This window comes from Eurytemora carolleeae, unplaced genomic scaffold (genome assembly GCF_000591075.1).
Source record: "Eurytemora carolleeae unplaced genomic scaffold, Eaff_2.0 scaffold118, whole genome shotgun sequence".
Lineage (NCBI taxonomy): Eukaryota > Metazoa > Arthropoda > Copepoda > Calanoida > Temoridae > Eurytemora > Eurytemora carolleeae.
Window position 1 is genome coordinate 44,323 of NW_019396343.1, and position 22,229 is coordinate 66,551.

At 31.4% G+C, this 22,229-nt stretch overlaps 1 protein-coding gene across 1 annotated transcript; it reads left to right on the forward strand.

Moving 5' to 3' along the window:
* Positions 1–9,959: 9,959 nt before the first annotated feature.
* On the forward strand, positions 9,960–21,658 carry LOC111701335 (uncharacterized). Its single transcript, XM_023472581.1, has 14 exons — positions 9,960–10,086; positions 11,293–11,358; positions 11,715–11,831; positions 12,730–12,773; positions 12,830–12,898; positions 14,260–14,343; positions 15,208–15,253; positions 17,790–17,889; positions 20,401–20,453; positions 20,553–20,635; positions 20,773–20,858; positions 21,118–21,175; positions 21,295–21,340; positions 21,572–21,658. Exons 1-14 carry the CDS (start codon positions 10,024–10,026, stop codon positions 21,653–21,655), a joined length of 999 nt encoding a protein of 332 aa, XP_023328349.1. The 5' UTR covers positions 9,960–10,023; the 3' UTR covers positions 21,656–21,658.
* Positions 21,659–22,229: the final 571 nt, after the last annotated feature.

Below are 22,229 nucleotides of genomic sequence, written 5' to 3' on the forward strand. Positions count from 1 at the left end.
CTGTTCTGTCTTTTTCATTTGCGCATTTCTTAGTCTTCTTTGTTAACAATTCAACTTTTTTAGTTTTCCCTCGAAATATCATCATCATCGATCTATATATTATTGATATGGCGCGCAACCTTTATATTAGCAGCCATGATTGCCCCCCCCCCCCTTCCATCGTGTGTATGTCCTACAGTTCAGCCACCTCTCTCGGTGCGCCCTGCAATCTGGTGCGCCCCTCCCCCCCTTCGTCCCCCAACCCCTGAGCTCAGTTGCTCCCGGGCACTCTCGCTTTCTAGCCGATATATCCCTAGTAGACCTAGACCTAGAACTAGAACTAGAAATATATAGATGAGTAGTAGTGAGTAGTGAATGCAGTCCCGCCACTGATTGCAGTCATATCTGTGTCAGTAGGAGAGCTAACACCAACACCTATTCTCAAATAGTGATTTCTGTCACGTGACTTTAAGTAGAATTGCGATATAGGATTATATGTATACACCATACATTATACATTCTATGCACATAATACATTATATATAATGTATTTTAATTGATACAACTTTATTTAATGGATTGATCCTTCTTCTTTATTTTTTTTACATTAATTTACAATTCAAAATTCACAATATTTACATATAGATATTCAAATGTGTTAAAGTGTATATAAATATATAGTAAAAATTCATATAATTCAGCTGCTACAATAAACCGGCTTTCCTGAACATTAATTGATCATATAGAAAAACTAATTTATTATTATTTTTCGTGAACAACTAATTTTTCATTTTTAAAAAGCTGATTTTTGTTTAGCTGAAGACGCTGATTGTTCCTTTACAAAAAGAGCTTGGTTAATTTTTTTTTAAATGACTATTTTTCATCACGGATTCTTTATTTTCTGTTCAAGTTTATTTTTCCTTTACCTTCAGATCCTACTGTGTATATATCTAAACAGCTGATTTTTTTTATCAATATAGACAGCTGAGTGTTCATCTATACGTACAGCTGATCATTAATCCATACAAACAGCTTATTGTTCATGTACATGAACAGCTGATTGTTCACTTAAACACCTTATTGTTCATATACATGAACACCTGATTGTTCACTCAAATGAACAGCTGATTGTTCACTAAAGTGAACAGCTTAGTGTTCATTTACATGAACAGCTGATTGTTTACTTTAATGAACAGCTGATTGTTCACTTAAATGAACTGTTTAATGCTTATTTTCTGCAATAATGATTCCTATCTCTGAACAGCTGATTTATCTGAACAGCTGACCTTTTCTGATTATTGTAATCTACCCGACTGTATGAAATCAAACAGATGTAAGACTAATAATGGTAAAGGATGTTTGTATGTTTATGGTATATTTAAACAACGGTGAATTGAATAATTAAACAATAAGGTTGAAGATATAGTATTAGTGGAAACGTATTTAAATTTTAAACACGAATATCAAAAACAGACGAATTCATTTCTAAGTATTAATCCCCATACAGAGGTTAAAAATTAAGCTTTTGGATGAAACATCCAAGAAGCATAACGGATGGGGTGTTTACAGGGGTGGGGGCAATGCCCCGATAAACTGAAAACAAAGCAAAAAAGGTATTGAGTCCCATGTAGGGTTGTTAATCGTTTTTGAAAACGATCGTTAAACGATCGTTTTTTGTTTCGTTTTCAAAAACGATCGATTTCGTTTTCGGAAAAAACGATCGTTTTTAAAAACGACCCACTCGTTTTGAACTTTTAGAAAACGAATAGCGTTCGTTTTTGAAAACGATCGTTTTTATTAAAACGATTTGCGACCGTTTTTTATACGATTTTTTTTTAAAAAACGATCGTTTTTGAAAATTTTTTTATTGAAAATTATATTAACGATCGCTAACGAAGGGTCGTCGTTAACGATCGTTAACGAAACGACGAACTTTATCAAAACGGTCTTTTTTTGGAAAAAAAATTACATGCAACTTTATTGAATGTCGTCTTACATGAAGTTTAACAGTTGTGGGGGAGTAAAAACTCCTTGATATTTTCTTAAAAACTACTCAATGATAAGTACAGTTGCCCTTCAGGTCGGTTTCCTCTCTTCGTTAACGATCGTTAACGAAACGACGAATTTTATAAAAACGATTGTTTTTAAAAACGATCGTTTTTAAAAACGAGCGTTTTGAAAACGTTCGTTTTAAAAACGACCATTTTAAAAAAACGAACTTTTTAAAAAAACGATCGTTTTTAAAAACGATCGTTTCGTTTTCGATTTTTTGTCGTCGTTTTCATAACGAAACGATCGTTTTTCTGAAAAATGAAAACGTTAACATCCCTAGTCCCATGTATGAATCAAATTTCTTGGGGGGCCTTTTTCATTTCCTATTTATTAAAAATCCTGTATACGCCTTGTAAAACGTAAATCTGTAAAATTTTGTTGCTTCTTAATTTTAAAGTTAAAGATGCGTTGTATTATCTACATTTTACATATATATTAATAAATATGCAATGTAATATATATGAAACTTAGTTTTAAATTAAACATGAGACAAACTTAATCAACGATATTCATTAAATCAATTAATCAAATAAATTGATTTTTTATGTATTTGACAGTGCTGAAAACTGAGCTGAATTAAAAGTAAATGTTTGCCTGTCAGGCCTAACTGCCTTGTCCTTTCCTTCTACCCACCTTGTTGTGGCGTCACACAAAGAACTTGAAATCAAGATGCGTAAAACAGAAAAAAATGCGTCAGACCTATAATCAGGCGGCCATATCTAGGAATCCCATAGAAAAGGAAAACAGTGAATACAGATAATTCTTTTAACTTTTCTGAAAAAAATAAATGAAATAGGATTAAAACCTATCGGTGTCATTTTTATGTCAATTCTCCTGTGTTTTATGTCAATTCTCCTGTGTTTTATGTCAATTCTTTTGTAGTTTATCTCAATTCTCTTGTGTTTTATGTAGATCGTATCAAACAAACTTTTTTATCCATCACAACATTTTCAAATAATCTAATCATTGAAATTCATAAAAAGGCAGTGCAGGGGTGGGGTGTACATATATAGCAGTGCAGGGGTGGGGTGTACATATATAGCATTGCAGGGGTGGGGTGTACATATATACCAGTGCAGGGGTGGGTGTACATATATAGCAGTGCAGGGGTGGGGTGTACATATATNCAGGGGGGGGTTATAAATTATACAAGACATAGGTGACTTAGATGGTCTTCTGAACTATGAACCTTTTACAGCTATCAGGCGGAACTTTTAGAGGGGAGGGGGGACAATTTCGATTTAACAAAGAAAGTACATTTCAGTTCAGCAGGCCGCATCTTGAGGGCGGTCAAGGGGTGTACATATATTTCTTGAAAAATCATATTTTCCCTCCTTCCTGTGTTGAAAATAATTTATTTGTTAAGGGTTTTATTCGCTGAATGTGGTAAAATAAATGAGTGATTTTAGAGGAAATTAGTAAATTTTTGAGCTAAAATATGAAAAATTATGAAAAAACTTGCCTATTGATGTACAAATTTTCATTTTCCCCCTAGATCTTCAAAATCATTTTCCCCCACCAGGGGGGGGGGGGATTCTTAAAACTATGCAACCCTAAATGCATGCTTGTGGAAAAACTGTTTTCAATAATATTTTAAACGTGAAACTGAAACCTATTATTAGGGCCGGGTAGAAATTTAAAAAAAGTTTATGGATACACATCTAGAATTTATTCTTTGTTTTGATACCGACATTTCAAGCACTACATTCGGTAAGGATCGATGTCAAATATATTTTACCCTTTATTTTTATCAAAAAATAATATCTTATACGCCAAATACGCGTAATGACGTATCTAAACCTTTTTTGTGAAAATTTTTTATGTCTGAATGTGTACTGTAAAGAACTGAATTAATAAGAATAATAAGAATAAAGTTAGATTGACAGTTTTGACGTATCATGGCTTTGCATGATGTATTTTGAATACTTATTCGTAGAAGGTTTCAATGTTACGCTGAAATTGCGTAATATCAAAGCGGAGTGTATTTGCCTTAAAATTTAATATTCTTTTGTCAATATCGTCTGTAAACAAACTACATTTGTATATGAAGCAACAAAACAAAGTTACAGTTACCACAATCACCAGATTGTAATTTTTTCTCTCTGAAAATTACATATTGAGGACAACAAAATTTAATTACTCAGTGTTTTATCTATCTTTATTTTTCATTGTGTCTGAATGATTTATTTTCTTCTTCTGTTTGATTCTATCTGTTTGTTTGATTCTTATCTATCTATTTGATTCTATCTGTTTGTTTGATTCTATCTAACTGTTGAACTCTATCTGTTTGTTTGATTCTATCTCTTTGTTTGATTATATCTATCTGTTTGATTCTATTTGTATGTTTGATTCTATCTCTTTGTTTGATTATATCTATCTGTTTGATTCTATCTGTTTGTTTGATTCTATCTAACTGTTGAACTCTATCTGTTTGTTTGATTCTATCTCTTTGTTTGATTATATCTATCTGTTTGATTCTATTTGTATGTTTGATTCTATCTCTTTGTTTGATTATATCTATCTGTTTGATTCTATTTGTATGTTTGATTCTATCTATCTCTTTGATTCTATCTCTTTGTTTGCTTCTATCTATTTGTTTGAATTCTTCTGTTTTTTTATCCCATCCAGTTGTTCGATTCCGTCTGTTTTTTTGATTCCATCTGTTTGTTTGATTCCGTCTGTTTGTTCGATTCCGTCTGTTTGTTCGATTCCGTCTGTTTGTTTGTATCTATCTATTTGTTTGATTCTATCTATATGTTTGATTCCATCTGTTTGTTTGATTCCATCCATCTGTTTAATTCTATCTGTTTGTGTAAATTTATCTGCCTGTTTAATACTATCTGTCTGATGATTCTATTTATCTGTTTGATTCTATCTATCTGTTGAATTCCATCAATTTGATCTGTCTAAATGATTGGAGACAACTATCTATCTATCTTTATCTTATCTTTCTATCCATCTTTTAAACTAACTCTTCCGGTTTACTATTATCCATCGATCCAACAAAAGTTTAAATATTATATTTGCTGATTACTAAAGTTCAGGTATAACTTTACTAAAATTTTAATTCAATCCCGGTTTGGTCAGTAATATTAACAATCTTTAAACTAACAAAGTTTTGTTTTTAAGCTTTTTCATTTTTAGCGAATCCAATGACGAAAAAGTAAATAAAAGAAAAAGAGAAAAATTTATGTTTATGGAGAAAAGGACCAAACTGTTAAATCATCGTGACTTATGTTTGGTTAGGTAATCAAATCAAATCAAATCAAATCAAATCAAATCAAATCAGTATATTATTATTATCCAACCCGAGTCGAAAACTGAAGTGACTTGTATACTAAAATGGTAATAAGTACATAGTATAATAAATTAAAGAAATATTCACAACAATTATTAATAAATAAGTATAGTAAATATTTGATCACAATTATATCAGTTAAAACGATTACAAAACGATTGAATGAAAGTACAAATAATATAATACTTAATACTACTGTAGGGGGCTTCCCTCTTTCTTGTAATAATTTTAGCTCTCAAATGTCACCTTGCGTGGAAAAAAAATGTTATCAAAAATGGCAATGTAAAATTTCGCAGATTTTTCAATTTGTATCGATGGACTTCAAATAATCTATCAAAATTTTGCATACTAAAGGAATGGAGTCTTTACCATACGCTTAAATTTTCTAATTCCCGTATCTTTGCAGTCTGATGGTGTAGACCTACAACATTTCAAACCTAGGTTGTTTGATTTAACAGAATTATGGCTTGAAATATCTCATGTCTACAACATAGGGTTGAATAGATAAAAGGATTTTAACTCAATTCCTTTTTACCACGAGAAACTGTGTAGTCGTTTTCCCATCTATTCAATACAAACAAACACTAAAAGATAAAGTGCAAATATATCAGTAGATATATTTTGTTTAATTGCTATGTAGAGTGAGAATATTCAATGTGAAGTCTAATTGACCAAGAGAATGTAATTGTTTATAAATTACCGTTAAGGATGGTTTACCGTTTACTCAAATTAAATCGTTTAAAGGGACTGTAAATTGATTTCAAGTGACCGTTCTTTTATAAAGTGAAAAGCTTTGCATGATGAAAAAAAAATGAAAAAGGATGCGATGGAAAGAAGTTTCCATAATTGAATACTTTTAAATCTAGAAAAATGACGATTTCCTTCTGGTTTGGTTTAATGTTCACATGGGTAATGGCGATTTCCACCTGGTTTGGTTTAATGTTTACAGTGTACTGTTGGGAATCGAAAATTCCACATTTTAGTCGAGGTTTCGTTATATTTAGGTCTGCAGTCCCTTTAAATGATTTTATGATATTCTTGAATAGGAAGATAAAATAACAATGATGTCTGAAATCTAAATATTTTGGTCGCGACACATATTTACAGTTTTGGGAAGGGAGTGGGAGAAGGAGGAAGGGGGGGGTGTCAGGGGGGGGTTATAAATTATACAAGACATAGGTGACTTAGATGGTCTTCTGAACTATGAACCTTTTACAGCTATCAGGCGGAACTTTTAGAGGGGAGGGGGGACAATTTCGATTTAACAAAGAAAGTACATTTCAGTTCAGCAGGCCGCATCTTGAGGGCGGTCAAGGGTTCCATATTGGATCTCTTTCAGATATATATAAGTATAAGAATCATAAAGATTAAGAATCATAAAGTATAGGAATAATAAAGAATTAAGATTAAGAATAAAGATTAAGAATCATAGAGATTAAGAATCATAAAGATTAAGAATCATAAAGATTAAGAATCATAAAGATTATGAATCATAAAGTATAAGAATCATAAAGATTAAGAATGAAGATTAAGAATCATAAAGTATAAGAATAATAAATATTAAGAAACATAAAGATTAAGAATCATAAAGATTAAGAATCATAAAGATTAAGAATCATAACGATTAAGAATAATAGAGATTAAGAATCATAAAGATTAAGATTCATAGAGATTAAGAATCATAAAGATTAAGAATCATAGAGATTAAGAATCATAAAGATTATGAATCATAAAGTATAAGAAGCATGAAGATTAAGAATCATGAAGATTAAGAATCATAAATTAAAGTATAAGAATAATAAAGATTAAGAAACATAAAGATTAACAATCATAAAGATTATGAATCATAAAGTATAAGAATCATGAAGATTAAGAATCATAAAATTAAGCATAAGAATAATAAAGATTAAGAAACATAAAGATTAAGAATCATAAAGATTAAGAATCATAAAGTATATGAATAATAAAGAATTTAGATTAGAAATAAAGATTAAGAATCATAACGATTAAGAATCATAAAGATTAAGAATCATAATGATTAAGAATCATAAAGACCTTACTTAATGCAAAATTAATTTTTCATCGTAATAGAGATTAAGATTCATAAAGTATAAGAATAATAAAGATTAAGAATCATAAAGATTAAGAATCATAAAGATTAAGAATCATTAAGACCTTACTTAATGCAAAATTAATTTTTCATAGTATTGTGTTGTATATCCTAGGTTTGGTTTGTATATCCTAGGTTTGGTTTGTATATCCTAGGCTTGGTTTGTATATCCTAGGTTTGGTTTGTATATCCTAGGTTTGGTTTGTATATGTTAGGTTAGGTTTGCATATCCTAGGTTTTGTTTGTGTATCCTATATTTTGTTTGTGTATCCTAGGTTTGGTTTGTATATCCTAGGTTTGGTTTGTATATCCTAGGTTAGGTTTGTTTATTTATCCTAGGTTAGGTTTGTATATCCTAGGTTTCGTTTGTATATCCTAGGTTTGGTTTGTATATCCTAGGTTTGGTTTGTTTATCCTAGGTTTGGTTTGTTTATGTTAGGTTAGGTTTGTATATCCTAGGTTGGGTTTGTTTATCCTGGGTTTGTTCAGTTATGTTTAAGTTCCGTTGCAATGTTGGGGTTTAGTTAGGTTAGGTTGGTTTGGGTGGTTTTGGTGGTAAATCAATATGTTGCCATGCATACATATACTTGAGTCACGTTATGACTTGTGCTCCATTAAATGAAAAAGGGTAATATCAACATACATTAATATTAATACGATTTTCACTGTCAGAAACTCTTCTAGGTCAGATTTGGTCAAAATGCACTAGATGCAATACCTGCAGGCCCAATTATGCAGTTCAGGGGTTGTTGCAAGAAGTGACATTCTGAGCTCATATTTTGCAGGGATGAATAGTCATCGTAGTAATCATTGGAGTTACCCATCTCGACCCTGAAATAAATGGCGAGAAAATAATGTATAGTTGAGTTTATATTTACTGGCATCCCAAAAGATGGAAAATCAGGAGAATATTCCAAAATATCACAGCAACATTTAATTGTACAACCTTTGTAAGTTATTTGAATTTTTACAGTATAAATGCCTCTGAATAATATAAACTGGTAAAATAATACTTATACCTTGAAAATTAAGATTAAAAGATAAGAAACACCAGAAACACAAGAACTGTATGGCAACTATAATGCCCAATAATAAAATTGGTCTGTAAAATGGATTGTTTAATTTAAGAAGATGAAACAGTTACGTAATTTTAATAGTATCATAATAAACACCAGATTGCTATCATTAATATGTATTCAAGTATTCTCCTGTTAGCGTTTTCAATTTTTAGTTTTAGTGTCATTTTCACCCCTACTCTACATATTACAATTTTGCGGATTGGAATCCGACAATTTTTTTACAGTGCTGTAAGGTCAATGCCCAAAGAAACTCTAACCTTGGTTTTTGTTTCAGCTTCTCATACGATCATTCCAGGAACTATATAGGAATAGGAGGGATACACAGACAGACAGACAAACAGATAGTTTTTTAAGATATCAGACATAATCAAGAATGGGAGGGGAGGAGGATTGTAAAAAAAGTGCTCGTAAGTTTTAAGATAAAAACAGTATGGCGAGATTAAAACTAGATTTAGATTGTAAATGTTCTCAATAAAAAATTAAAAATCTGCGAATTTTTTATTGTGTTTAAAAATATTAGTCGCAGGTGAAGCAACACAGAACAATATAATTTTGCTAGAAAGATGGTGCGAAGCGCCCTAAAAGACCAAACAAAGAGAACAGATGTACCTGCAGGTGACTTCAACGGTGAGAATGGTGGTATCGTATTTAAGAACTAGGACAAGAACGTTGTTGCAACAAAAACTTTTGTTTCCTGTTTCGAAATAGCGTTTATAAATTATCTCTGATCCGGTTTAAAGATAGTTGGTTGTAGTGCAGGGAATTATTTTCAAAACAATTGAGAAAAAACAATAGGTTTTTGTTTCGTTTTGAATATTTTAAAACTTGTTTCTAGATTAAACGAAGCAGTTAAACTTATTTTTTAAGCTTTTAAAAACGAACAGACAAGTTCACAGTTTTGAAGAAAAAACTATACATTTTGTCAAAGTTTTAAAAGTAAAATTAGGTAGAATTATTCTAAAGCAAAGTTTACGAATGTTGTCTCGGATTATAAGGTTTTAAACTATCGTTTTGTTTTTGTATTTTTCATTTCAAAAACAATTTTTTTCGTTTTAATTTATTATTTTTGATCATTTAGGAAACTATCAAATTCCTTTCTCAAAATTTTGAAAATAATAATTGCAACTATCTCTGCGCACAAACAAAAAGAAATTAAGTATTTGCCACAAACTTTGATTTTCTAATTACTATATATTTGCAGCCCAATGTCGTATACCTTAGGTATTTCAATCTATGAATTCTGTGGGATCAAATAATGTAAATTATAAATTTCGAGGGTTCAAACCATCAGGTTGGAAAGATAAAGGTATTATAAAATATTGGTTTGCGGCAACGACTCAATTTATTTTGATATGGCTGCGAAAATCAAAGTGTACCTGGAACGAAGAAAAAGATTGTTTAGACAAGTGTCAACACCTTTAATTTATCTTCTTCTTTCAGATCTCTAAAATTGTGAAACCTTTGTATGTAATTTTGCTGACAATAGTTTGAATTGGAATTTAAAAATGGCGCCTGCAGCTGATGTGTCAGGACCTACAACCTCATCTCTACTCTCAGCACAACCTCTGGTAACCCCCCCCCCCCCATCCCGCACAATGGGGTATCAGGTGGAGGGAGGGGGGGTGTGCAATATTGAGTTTACATTATAAACCTCTTATTCGAGCCAAAGAATTAGACTCGGTCGCGTGAGTGTTTTTTTGAGAGTATCTGAGTTATAGTGATTTTGTGTTGAAATTCTGAAATCGGAGGAAAAACTGATAATATCCGTGAAAACTTTTAAAATGGGTATTTTAAACAAGAATCAGAGACCATACTAATACTTTGGCGGGCTACCGACGCCCCCACATATTTAAATAATGGTTGTTAGCATTTATTTGTATATCTAGATTATCCTGAGTCCGTTGTAATTGTGTAAAAAAAAACTATAAAGTATATGGTTTTTCCCGAAATAGTTTGGTTTCACAAAGACGACATTCTAGATATATGGCGGGTTTACAGGATCCATTTAAGGATAAATATATAAACGGAAAAAGTAATTATAAATTGAAATCATTATAAATCAATGCCAGCTACAATTAATACAATGTAAATGTATCAGAATATATTTATTTTGTTTATTCTCACCATTAAACGCCAGATAAATGCAAATTAAGAGGAGTTTTTTTTTACAAAAACCAGTCACCCCCCCTGACCCCCTAAAATACCCCACCGTTTCCACCCCCCTGCCACCTCTAACTGTTTTGATCATTTGCAAACCCTTCTATTTAACGGATAAGAAAACGTATCATCCGTTCAATGTAAAGAGTATCCCAATTTTATTGTTTATGTTATTTTTAAGGGTTTTAGACCTAGTTGCGTGGCTTTGAGTTGTACATTGAAACCAGATTGCTTTTGGGCTAAATGTTAAATTTAAGATCGATAGATATTTTACCAAAAAAATCCTTTAATTTGCCAGTGTATCTTTATATCTGTCACACAGCTGCAACCCGCTAATGTTGTACAGTACGGTACTAGTTTATTAGAAATCTTATATCAGGAATGTGTTTTAAGGAATTCATTGTAGGAGAATTTTTATAGATCTATTATTGCAAAAACTTGTTTTTTGCAGTACACTGTACAACGTTGTACAGAATAAAAATAAAAACAGTTGTATACCAAGTAGCGTACCGTACTGGAAAACAGATCCGTATCATAATTATAAGCAAAAAATGCGCTTTATCACACATTTATCCTAATTTTCTAGAAAACTAATAAACATTTTTTTCTAATCTTAGATGGATTTGTATATGGATATGGAGGACATAGAGAAGGATATGGAGGAAATTGGAGAAACAGAAGAGGTCAGATTTTTTAAATACTTAAAAAAAATTTTTTCAAAAACTATCACTGGTAACAATTATGTAATTATTGTTATTATTATCAGTTGTGAAAACAAAGTTACACTAATTCTAAAAGTTTTAATAAATAAATTAAAAAGAAACACTATTTACTTTTTTGACAAACTGGTTTGAATCATTATGGTAAAAAATATTATGCTCAAATAAAAATAAATAATCAAATAGATAAATTTTTTTTTATAAAACAAATTACCCTGTTAAACTGTTGTAAATATGGTCAACAAGATCTTATTATTTCACCCTGTCTTCATCTCGTCTAGTTTTGATTAAAAACAATTGTTAACATATTTCACTGCTAGGTTCGGGAAAAATCTTTAAATAGTATGAGGGCGTGGTTACGTGGTCACGCCGCCATTAGAAACTGTAGAGAAGATCGAGCCTTTCTTCTTAGATTCCTTAGATTTCAGAAGCATCAGGTGTCAATCTTTTTTAATAAATATTCTTAAGTTTCTTCGTTTTTCACTAACTCTGTTGATTTTGCTTTTCATTATTTGATATAAGACAAGTACACAAACGTTTCATAAAATTACCTATAACACTATTGTTTTGGCAGGACGTGCTATAAAGTTGTTGGACTTAAATTTTCTCTAACTCTCGAAGGTTCTCGTCTTTTTAGATTGTATTTGAACTTTCTCGATAAAGAGAAAATTTCTGTCCAAAAACTTTATAACACTGCGAACCAAAATAACAGTGTTATAAATAGTTATACTACCATTCAATTTTGGGAAGCACTGTTTATTTAATACAAGTCGTCTTTATTTTCCACTTTATTTTGGAGAGCACTGTATATTTATAAGAAGTCGTCTTCATTTTCCATATTATTTTGGAGAGCATTGGATATTTTGAAAAGTCGCCAATACTTACCATTTTATTTTGGAGAGCACTGTATATTTATGAGAAGTTGTCTTCATTTACCATTTTATCATGTATGATTAAGGTGAAGAAAAAGTTACAATTCTTTTTATAACCCAAATAGTCCATGAATAAAATTCCCCCCCCCCCTCAGCGAAATTTTGGTTTATTTTCAAATCCCTTTTCCACGTACTGCACCTAATAACAATGATCAGTGTAGTTGATTAACCTAAATACATACGTCACAATCTAGCGTACATTTTCCTCCATTTGTCCTGACGGATTCTCCCTCTTATATACTTTACTTATTTATTAAATTCTTAGAGATCCGTGATTTTAAGATATTTAATCTTTTAAGCTTCAAATAAGTAATACTTGTTCTATTCTTTTTTCCTTAAATCATCTTTTGCTGTTTTAATTTTGCCTTTTTCATATTTCTCGTTAATTGGAATCAATGTTTAGGTTTTAAAAAGTTGTTCAGTTCTAGAAAGCTATCTTAGGATGAGGTAAAAACGAAAATTTGATTTTTAATTTTTAATTTTTATTTATATGATTTTTTTAGGAAAAATCACCCGCACTGGTTTCAAAACCTGGATGTTAGAGATGAGAAGTTAAAAGAACTAGTGAACAGGTGGGATGAACACACATTTTCAGAGTTTGGTTTATCTCACAAAATACATCAGAGGGTTTATCCTTTTTTCAGATTTTTTTTTACAACGGAATTAAATCTTTGCCACAAACTCGATTTTCTAACTTTCAAATAGATTAGAAAAAGATTAGAAAATGTGAGTTTTTAGCAAAAAATCAGTTTCTTTGCTTTTATTATATATCTAGCTTGGGAACCCAGCGTTGCACAGGCGGTCATAGTTAGTCCCACTGATTACCCGCGCTTTGTCTTAAATTACTATTTTACCTTTTTTTCGATCCACTCAACTTAAAATCCCTAAACCAAGGCTATAACATTCCCGTGGTCCTCCCGAGTTTCCAAATCAAAATTTAAGGCAAATTGTATATATTCAGACTTAATGAGTACAAATTGAGTACGGTTTAGGTTTTGAGAATTCAAACCTGAAATAAAGAATACATCTCTGATCCTAGTTGTTTTTGTCTAGATATAAACTTTCTGTACAAATCTTTTAGTCGGGGAACCTAGTCGGACATTTTAAACATTTGGAGGATTTTAGTTTGGGCAAAACTGGCAGACTGGAGATTCCATGTTGGGATCTTTTACGATCATTTATTTAATTAATTACAATTACATACTATCGATGAACACGGTCGTTATATTGAGGTTTGTTCTTTATGGAGTATTATTACAGTTAAAGTATTGAGAAGTACATGTGACGATGTGAATCGTAATCTGATTTAATATTTATCCAAGATATTTGTTCGTGATAATTTCTTAATGAACAACAGCACGACAGGTCGTAACTTCTGACATTCCGTTGTTAGAGTTACCCTATATTTCAAATCTAGAGTTACCCTATAATTCAAATCTAGAGTTACCCTATATTTAAAATCTAGAGTTACCCTATATTTAAAATCTATAGTTACCCTATATTTAAAATCTAGAGTTACCCTATATTTAAAATCTAGAGTTACCCTATATTTAAAATCTATAGTTACCCTATATTTAAAATCTACAGTTACCCTATATTAAAATCTAGAGTTACCCTATATTTAAAATCTAGAGTTACCCTATATTTAAAATCAAGAGTTACCCTATATTTAAAATCTAGAGTTACCCTATATTTAAAATCAAGAGTTACCCTATATTTAAAACGTTTGATTAACAACGGCGCATTTTAAAGATATCACAATTTTTCTTAGAACTCCAGGAATAGGTTTATATTAAGTAAACCCGTGTGATTACAAGTTATATACTTTGAGAAAGGGAAAAAATGTATAAAGAGGACTGCCTTGTTTTAATCATTTTTAAAGGACCACTTTTAGTTTTGTCTACAGTTCCTACATAATAGATAAATATTTCAGTGGATATGTGTTTGCCCTCCCAGGGAAGGATTCTGAAGGAAGAAGGATAGTTTTCAGTGTTGCTAGAGTCCTTGACCCTTCAAGGAATACTGTGCATAAACTTAATAATACTGTACATAACCTGTATAATACTGTACACAAACTTAATAGTACTGTACATAAACTTAATAGTACTGTACATAAACTTTATAATACTGTACATAAACTTAATAGTACTGTACACAACCTTTATAATACTGTGCATAAACTTAATAGTACTGTACATAAACTTAATAATACTGTACATAAACTTGATAATAATGTACATATACACTTTAAAATACTGAAAATACACTTTAGAATATTGTACATACCCTTAATAATACTGTACATAGCCTTTATAATACTGTATATAAATTTAAAATACTGTACATAAACTTTATAATACAACAACTGTACAATCTTCCATTCAATCAATAAAACCCTTCATCAATTTTTTCGCTACTGTTTAATATAGAATGGGCAATAGGCATACATCAGAGCCTAAAATTTAAGAATTTCGCCATAAAACCCAGTATCGGAACCCGGGTTTTGTTAATGGGTTAAGACTATTTTAGATATCTATTTTTTTTTGTTTTGAAAAATTATTTCAAATGATAAGTCATTTTTTAACTCTTTGATTAATATCTACACAAATGTCTGGTCTTAAAAAGATACTCGGGATTTTTATTCGCATGTTCGCATCAGTAATAACGATTAAATTATTCCAATAATTTCACATCAATTATCGTACAACGATAACGGATAGATATTTGTATTAACATAACGGAAATATTAGAGTTTAAAAGCAAAATGAGCACCAACTGTTGAAAAAATCCAAAAGAAGACTACCGTTAATAAATGAAAGTTTTTTATACGACCATACATAAACTGTACAAAAACTGTACATGAACTGTACTGTATCTGCAGACATACAAACAGTGATGCAATGAGAGCTCATCTACTTACATTTGAGGTAAATAAAATATATTAATCTACTGGTAAAGATGGTTTAACTAGTTAACCCTATTCCCGCTGGGGGGGGGGGTCAATTTGACCCCCCCCCTGTAGTTTTTTTTACATAACCCAAAAAGTATTGGTCTGAGGCTGTTGAAATTTTCTGACTTTTCTTACATACCCAAAGCCCTCCCTTTAGGCCTAAAACCGGGCTTTAATACTAACTGCCTGAGTCCTCAGACCCCCCCCCAGCGTATCCTGGTTTTCAAGTTCCCCAGCAGGGATAGGGTTAAAAATGCTAATATTGCGGACCAAATTGGTAAAAAAAGGAAAGCGGAGCCAAATCAGCCCAAAAACGTCCAATCAGCGAAACCAAATGGGTTTAAAACTCACCGGCATTTTTTGTACAATGAAGAAATATTCTGGTTTTACATATTTTGAAAACATGAATTTCGAATAAAAAAGTATTAAAAAAATCAATCACCGGAAGCCGAAGCCGTGTTTAATGTTTATGGTTAATATCAACTAATAAACAAAACTGTAACATGAGTCCTACAAAAGCCCGACATAAGATAATAGCCAGCCAAATTCATTTTGCACAACACAAAGAATTGTAATTTGTTCAACAATATTATATCTTCAGATTTGAATAGATTTATATTTACAAATTTGATTTTACGATATCAGAGCATTAATACTAAGAAAATATATTAGATTAGTATTTTTGGCCAAAACTTTATCGAAACTGAGCTGAAAACTTTAGAATGTGATATCCTTAATCCCGATCTGTTAATTAATCTGCAGATTAAGTTCATGAGGAGTATAAGCAATATTTAATCTGGAGATTAAGAAAAAGAGTGGATTAAGCATTAATCCTGATATCCACCATTCTAAAGTTTTCAGCTCTGAGCTTGGAACTTTAGAATGGATAACCATTAATCAAAACTACTTAATCCGAATATCCACTGTAGAAACTTTTAATTTTAGTCCTTAATTCACTCTTTTTCTCTCTCTTTGGATATCCGTACATTGTTTTATTCAATGAAAGTGCAGTATTATAGTTCGTAAATTGTATTGACCAATGACAGCCTTGGAAATAAATTATATTCCATGAAGGAAATCCACAATTGCTAACAAATTAAGAATTTGTTGTCGGCCATTTTGTAAATTAATAGATGAAAAAAAATATTTAAAAATACGTTTAAGATTTTTTTTACCAATTTACCTAATGTATTAATAAAGAAATGGGTGAGAAATTAAGTAAACGCCCTTCCAGTCAAGAAAACCAACAAATCTGACGTTCCTAGAATCAAACTTATTAATCTAAATATTTAATCTCGAGACAAACATAATCTCGAGATTATGTTAGTCTCGAGATCAGCAAAAACTGATGATTAAGCATTAATCCTGATATCCACCTTCTAAAGTTCCCAGCTCTGAACTCTGAAGGGGGCTTCAGGCATAATGACAAGTGACTCCATGATTGATTAAACAGGGAACATTTAAACTTACACATACAGTCCGTTTTCTCAACTCCCGTACCATGATATCAAATCACAAATTTTGTTCCTTTAGTTAGGTGTCCCCTCGCCCTTTTTTACACTATCAGCCCCCCCCCCCTTTTATTTGTATTTTAACCCCTGTAAAAAATTGATCCTGATCCTATTCATCATCTGTTTTATTTATGTATTTTAGTCTACTCCTTTTTAATGGTTCTTGACTGATCTATGGTTTGTATATATGGGGAGATCTTTAGATAAATCTTATTATCAATCATAAAATATCTATGTAATAGATCTATAGATAGACATATTTAAAGATTTGGGGAGTTTATATACATATATTAATCAGGTCAAATATACTTTCATAAACTTTTCAAATCAAGAATAAATGAAAATAAAAATAAAAATAAAATATTTACATGATCAAGGTTTGGTTTATAGGACTATTTTGAGAATTATTATCTAATCGTGCTCTAAAACTATTGATGTCTGGGAAATGATAAATGTTGTCCAGACTTTTATAAATTACAGTTGGAATGGGATTTGAACTATAGTCGACGCATAATTATCATTTTGAAAAGACAAGGCAGACAACTTGAGATGAGAACAGAGGAGGTGAATGGGGGAAATGTAGAAGGGGGGGGGGGGGGAATTGGGGGAAATGTAGAAGGGAGGGGAGGTGAATGGGGGAAATGGAGAAGGGGGGTGGGTGATATAATCAGGAAGTGGCTTATAGAGAAAAAGGGATTAAACCAGACCTTTTTAAAACTTATGATAATTTGAAATACATTAAAAAATATTTTGAACAATTTGAAATGTTTTGTTAAGTTATTTTTTCAGAATGCTTATCTTTTAACCTTAATTTTTTATTTACTCAGTTATCACATAAGTGATTTTACACCCAGTTTATTAAGGCCAAAAAGGTTTCCAAAATCACATGAATCTTTGTCTTAGAAAAAGGAATTTTTTATTCAAACATTTGTAGTTTTCTAAGGGTATGCATGATATTGTTTTAGTAGTTTTCACTTCTTTAGACAACTATATTTCTTTCAGGCTTTGTTAGAAGAAGAGGAAACTCAACTCAGAGGATTCACATATATTTTCGACTGTTCTGCCCTATCCTTGTCATATATTAGTATATGGTCCCCTACAGGTATATATATATATTTTCGACTGTTCTACCCTATCCTTGTCATATATTAGTATATGGTCCCCTTCAGATATATATATATATATATATTTGACTGTTCTGCCCTATCCTTGTCATATGTATATGGTCCCCTACAGGTATATACATATTTTCAACTGTTCTGCCCTATCCTTGTCATAAATTAGTATATGGTCCCCTACAGGTATATGTATATATATATATTTTCGACTGTTCTGCCCTATCCTTGTCATATATTAGTATATGGTCCCCTACAGGTATACATATATTTTCGACTGTTCTGCCCTATCCTTGTCATATGTATATGGTCCCCTACAGGTATATACATATTTTCGACTGTTCTGCCCTATCCTTGTCGTATATTAGTATATGGTCCCCTACAGGTAAATATATATTTTCGACTATTCTTCCCTATCCATCATATATTAGTATATGGTCCCCTACAGGTATATATATAAATATTTGACTATTCTGCCCTATCTTTGTCATATATTAGAATATAGTCCCCTACAGGTATATATATATATATATTCGACTGTTCTGCCCTATCCTTGTCATATAGTAGTATATGGTCCCCTACAGGTATATATATATATATATTTGATTGTTCTGCCCTATCCTTGTCATATATTAGTATATGGTCCCCTACAGGTATATATATATATTTTCGACTGTTCTACCCTATCCTTGTCATATATTAGTATATGGTCCCCTTCAGATATATATATATATATATATTTGACTGTTCTGCCCTATCCTTGTCATATGTATATGGTCCCCTACAGGTATATACATATTTTCAACTGTTCTGCCCTATCCTTGTCATAAATTAGTATATGGTCCCCTACAGGTATATGTATATATATATATTTTCGACTGTTCTGCCCTATCCTTGTCATATATTAGTATATGGTCCCCTACAGGTATATATATATATATTCGACTGTTCTACCCTATCCTTGTCATATATTAGTATATGGTCCCCTTCAGATATATATATATATATATATTTGACTGTTCTGCCCTATCCTTGTCATATGTATATGGTCCCCTACAGGTATATACATATTTTCGACTGTTCTGCCCTATCCTTGTCGTATATTAGTATATGGTCCCCTACAGGTAAATATATATTTTCGACTATTCTTCCCTATCCATCATATATTAGTATATGGTCCCCTACAGGTATATATATAAATATTTGACTATTCTGCCCTATCTTTGTCATATATTAGAATATAGTCCCCTACAGGTATATATATATATATATTCGACTGTTCTGCCCTATCCTTGTCATATAGTAGTATATGGTCCCCTACAGGTATATATATATATATATATTTGATTGTTCTGCCCTATCCTTGTCATATATTAGTATATGGTCCCCTACAGGTATATATATATATATTTTCGATTGTTATGCCCTATCCTTGTCATATATTAGTATATGGTTCCCTACAGGTATATATATATTTTCGACTGTACTGCCCTATCCTTTCATATATTAGTATATGGTCCCCTACAGGTATATATTTATATATATTTTCGACTGTTCTGTCCTTTCCTTGTCATATATTAGTATATGGTTCCCTACAGGTATATATATATATATTTGACTGTATAGGGTCCCTTATATGACGGAGAAATGAAGCTTCTTTACTCCGAGCTAGTAGGACGGAGAAATTAAGCTTTATTGCTCCGTGCTAATAGGACAGAGAAATTAACATCTTTGCTCCGAGCTTATAGAACGGAGAATTGAAACTTCTTTGCTCCGAGCTAATAGGACGCAGAAATGAAGCTTCTTTACTGCAAGCTTATAGGACGTAGAAATGAAGCTTCTTTGCTCTGTGCTAATATTACAGAGAAATTAAACTTCTTTGCTCCGAGCTAATAGAACGGAGAAATAAAGCTACTTTGGTCTGAGCTAATAAGACAGAGAAATCAAGCTTTTTTCTCTGAGCTAATAGGACGGAGAAATATATGAAGCTTCTTAGCTTTGAGATAATAGGACAGAGAAATAAAGCCTCTATGCACAGATTTAATAGGACGGAGAAATGAATCTTCTTAGCTTTGAGATAATAGGACGGAGAAATATATGAAGCTTCTTAGCTCCGAGCTAATAGGACGGAGAAATAAAGCTTCTTAGCTTTGAGATAATTGGACAGAGAAATAAAGCCTCTATGCACAGATTTAATAGGACGGAGGAATAAAACTTCTTTGCTCCGAGCTAATGGGACGGAGAAGAAAACATCCTTGCTCCTTTGTAAACTAAGAAACCAAGATGACTGTAACCAGCCTTCTCTGTTCTATTAATATGATTGCGGAATTCTTTTAGTAATATAAAGTAGTAACTTAATTGTTTCATTGAGTAGATACATACAAGTTAGAACAACTGTAACCATTGACTCAGTATATACATTATTTACTTAAATATTACTTTAATTCTTAAAACACAATTGTAACATTTAACATATTTAATGTTTGTTTTGATTGTAGAAGTGACCAAGATGTTTGGTATCTGTGAGAAGAACCTACCGATGAGACATAAGGAAACCAACAAAATTGTATTAAATAATTGAAATGAGTTTGCAAACACTTAAAATTCGTGCTATTGTTTTTTTTTTAAAAACATCATTTTAATGGTTTAGGATATAAATCTTTTATCTCTTCCATTCCCTATGCGAGCAGTATTTGAGTTCTGTAAAGGTTTACTCTCAGATAAAATTAGAAGGTAATAATTTACTTTTAAAGCATGGTTTAGGATTTTTTCCAATGCCATCCTTTTATTTAGGATTTAAAAAAAATTAACATATAAGGCTTATAATGATTAAACATATAATCAATTAGATCACGTTCGTTTACATTTAGGAGGTTTGCAGTACACTCTAGTATAGAGAAACTAGAGATTAAACTGGGGGATTCAGCTTCGTCAATTCTTCCTTTGGAGTATGGAGGTAAAATATATGTAAAATATGTAAACTAAACAGTTTATTATATTTATATTCTTTGAGTCAGAGCGTATGGAGAGTTAAAAACGTACAGAACTCTTAGATCATGTTTACATTTACCTGCAGAATTTATACTTTGAAATATCAATAAAGTTTTGAGGCATCAGTTTGCAAAGATATAAGGCTCAGAATATTAGAGTTTTCGGCAACTTCATATGAAATTGTTTTTATTCGGTGATCTGAACGCAACCAAATATATTTCTAGGCACTGTTCCTTTGGCTCAAATGACTGCACAGTGGGCAGAACATCTAGAAAACTCGAGGAATTATTCATTATTAAAATAATTGCAAAAAAATGTTTTTCGATAAACTGGCGCTTTGACAGCTTAGTGTATCTTTTTTCTAGTTTAAGCTATGCATTTCATTTTAATTTGAATTAAAGGTCGTCTTTGCTGGGTCTAGATTCTATAGTGGTAGAGGATGCTAAGGTATAGTTTTAAACATAAAGTAGTTGATGCCAGAGCCTTAAAACTTAACGAAATTTATGGTTTTGGACATTAAAATCACCTATGAAAAATTTCTGATTAAGTTTGAAAAAACGTTTAGAATTGGGGCCCTGGCATTAACTCCTGTTTTCGTTTCTTTGTAAGAAAGGCAGTAATTTTTATTGTAATCATAAATTAAGGTATATTTTTATATTATTCTTTTCAATATTGCAGATTGCTGTAAAAACCAAGGCTGAGCGAAGTTCAATTTGGAGTTATCTTCCTTCTTTTAGTCAATCAACCTCAGGATCAGTTTAAATCTACCAATAGAAACATGTTCTCTTATTCTTCCAATCAACCTCAGGATCAGTTTAAATCTATCAATAGAAACATGTTCTCTTATTCCTCTAATCAACCTCAGGATCAGTTTAAATCTACCAATAGAAACATGTTCTCCTATTCCTCTAATCAACCTCAGGATCAGTTTAAATCTACCAATAGGAACATGTTCTCTTATTCCTCTAATCAACCTCAGGATCAGTTTAAATCAACCAATAGGAACATGTTCTCTTATTCAACCTCAGGATCAGTTTAAATCAACCAATAGGAACATGTTCTCTTATTACTCTAATCAACCTCAGGATCAGTTTAAATCAACCAATAGGAACATGTTCTCTTATTCCTCTAATCAACCTCAGGATCAGTTTAAATCTACCAATAGAAACATGTTCTCTTATTCTTCCAATCAAACTGAAGACCTTTATAACTAATTGGAACATGTCCAAAATGATATTAGTTATCTTTGATCTTCAGACTCACAAGCTAATAAAGACAATTGTGAAAAGTGAAATGAGATCCAGACTCTAAATTTAGTCAAATGTTAATATGTCAG

What these genes read in the sequence shown, in the direction of transcription:
- LOC111701335 (XM_023472581.1), top strand. Translation starts at nt 10,024, where the DNA reads ATGGCGCCTGCAGCTGATGTGTCAGGACCTACAACCTCATCTCTACTC. An exon ending in TTAAAAGAACTAGTGAACAG is followed by an intron (nt 12,899 to 14,259) that starts GTGGGATGAACA and finishes TAAATATTTCAG; the next exon opens with TGGATATGTGTTTGCCCTCC. An exon ending in GAACATCTAGAAAACTCGAG is followed by an intron (nt 21,176 to 21,294) that starts GAATTATTCATT and finishes TTTGAATTAAAG; the next exon opens with GTCGTCTTTGCTGGGTCTAG.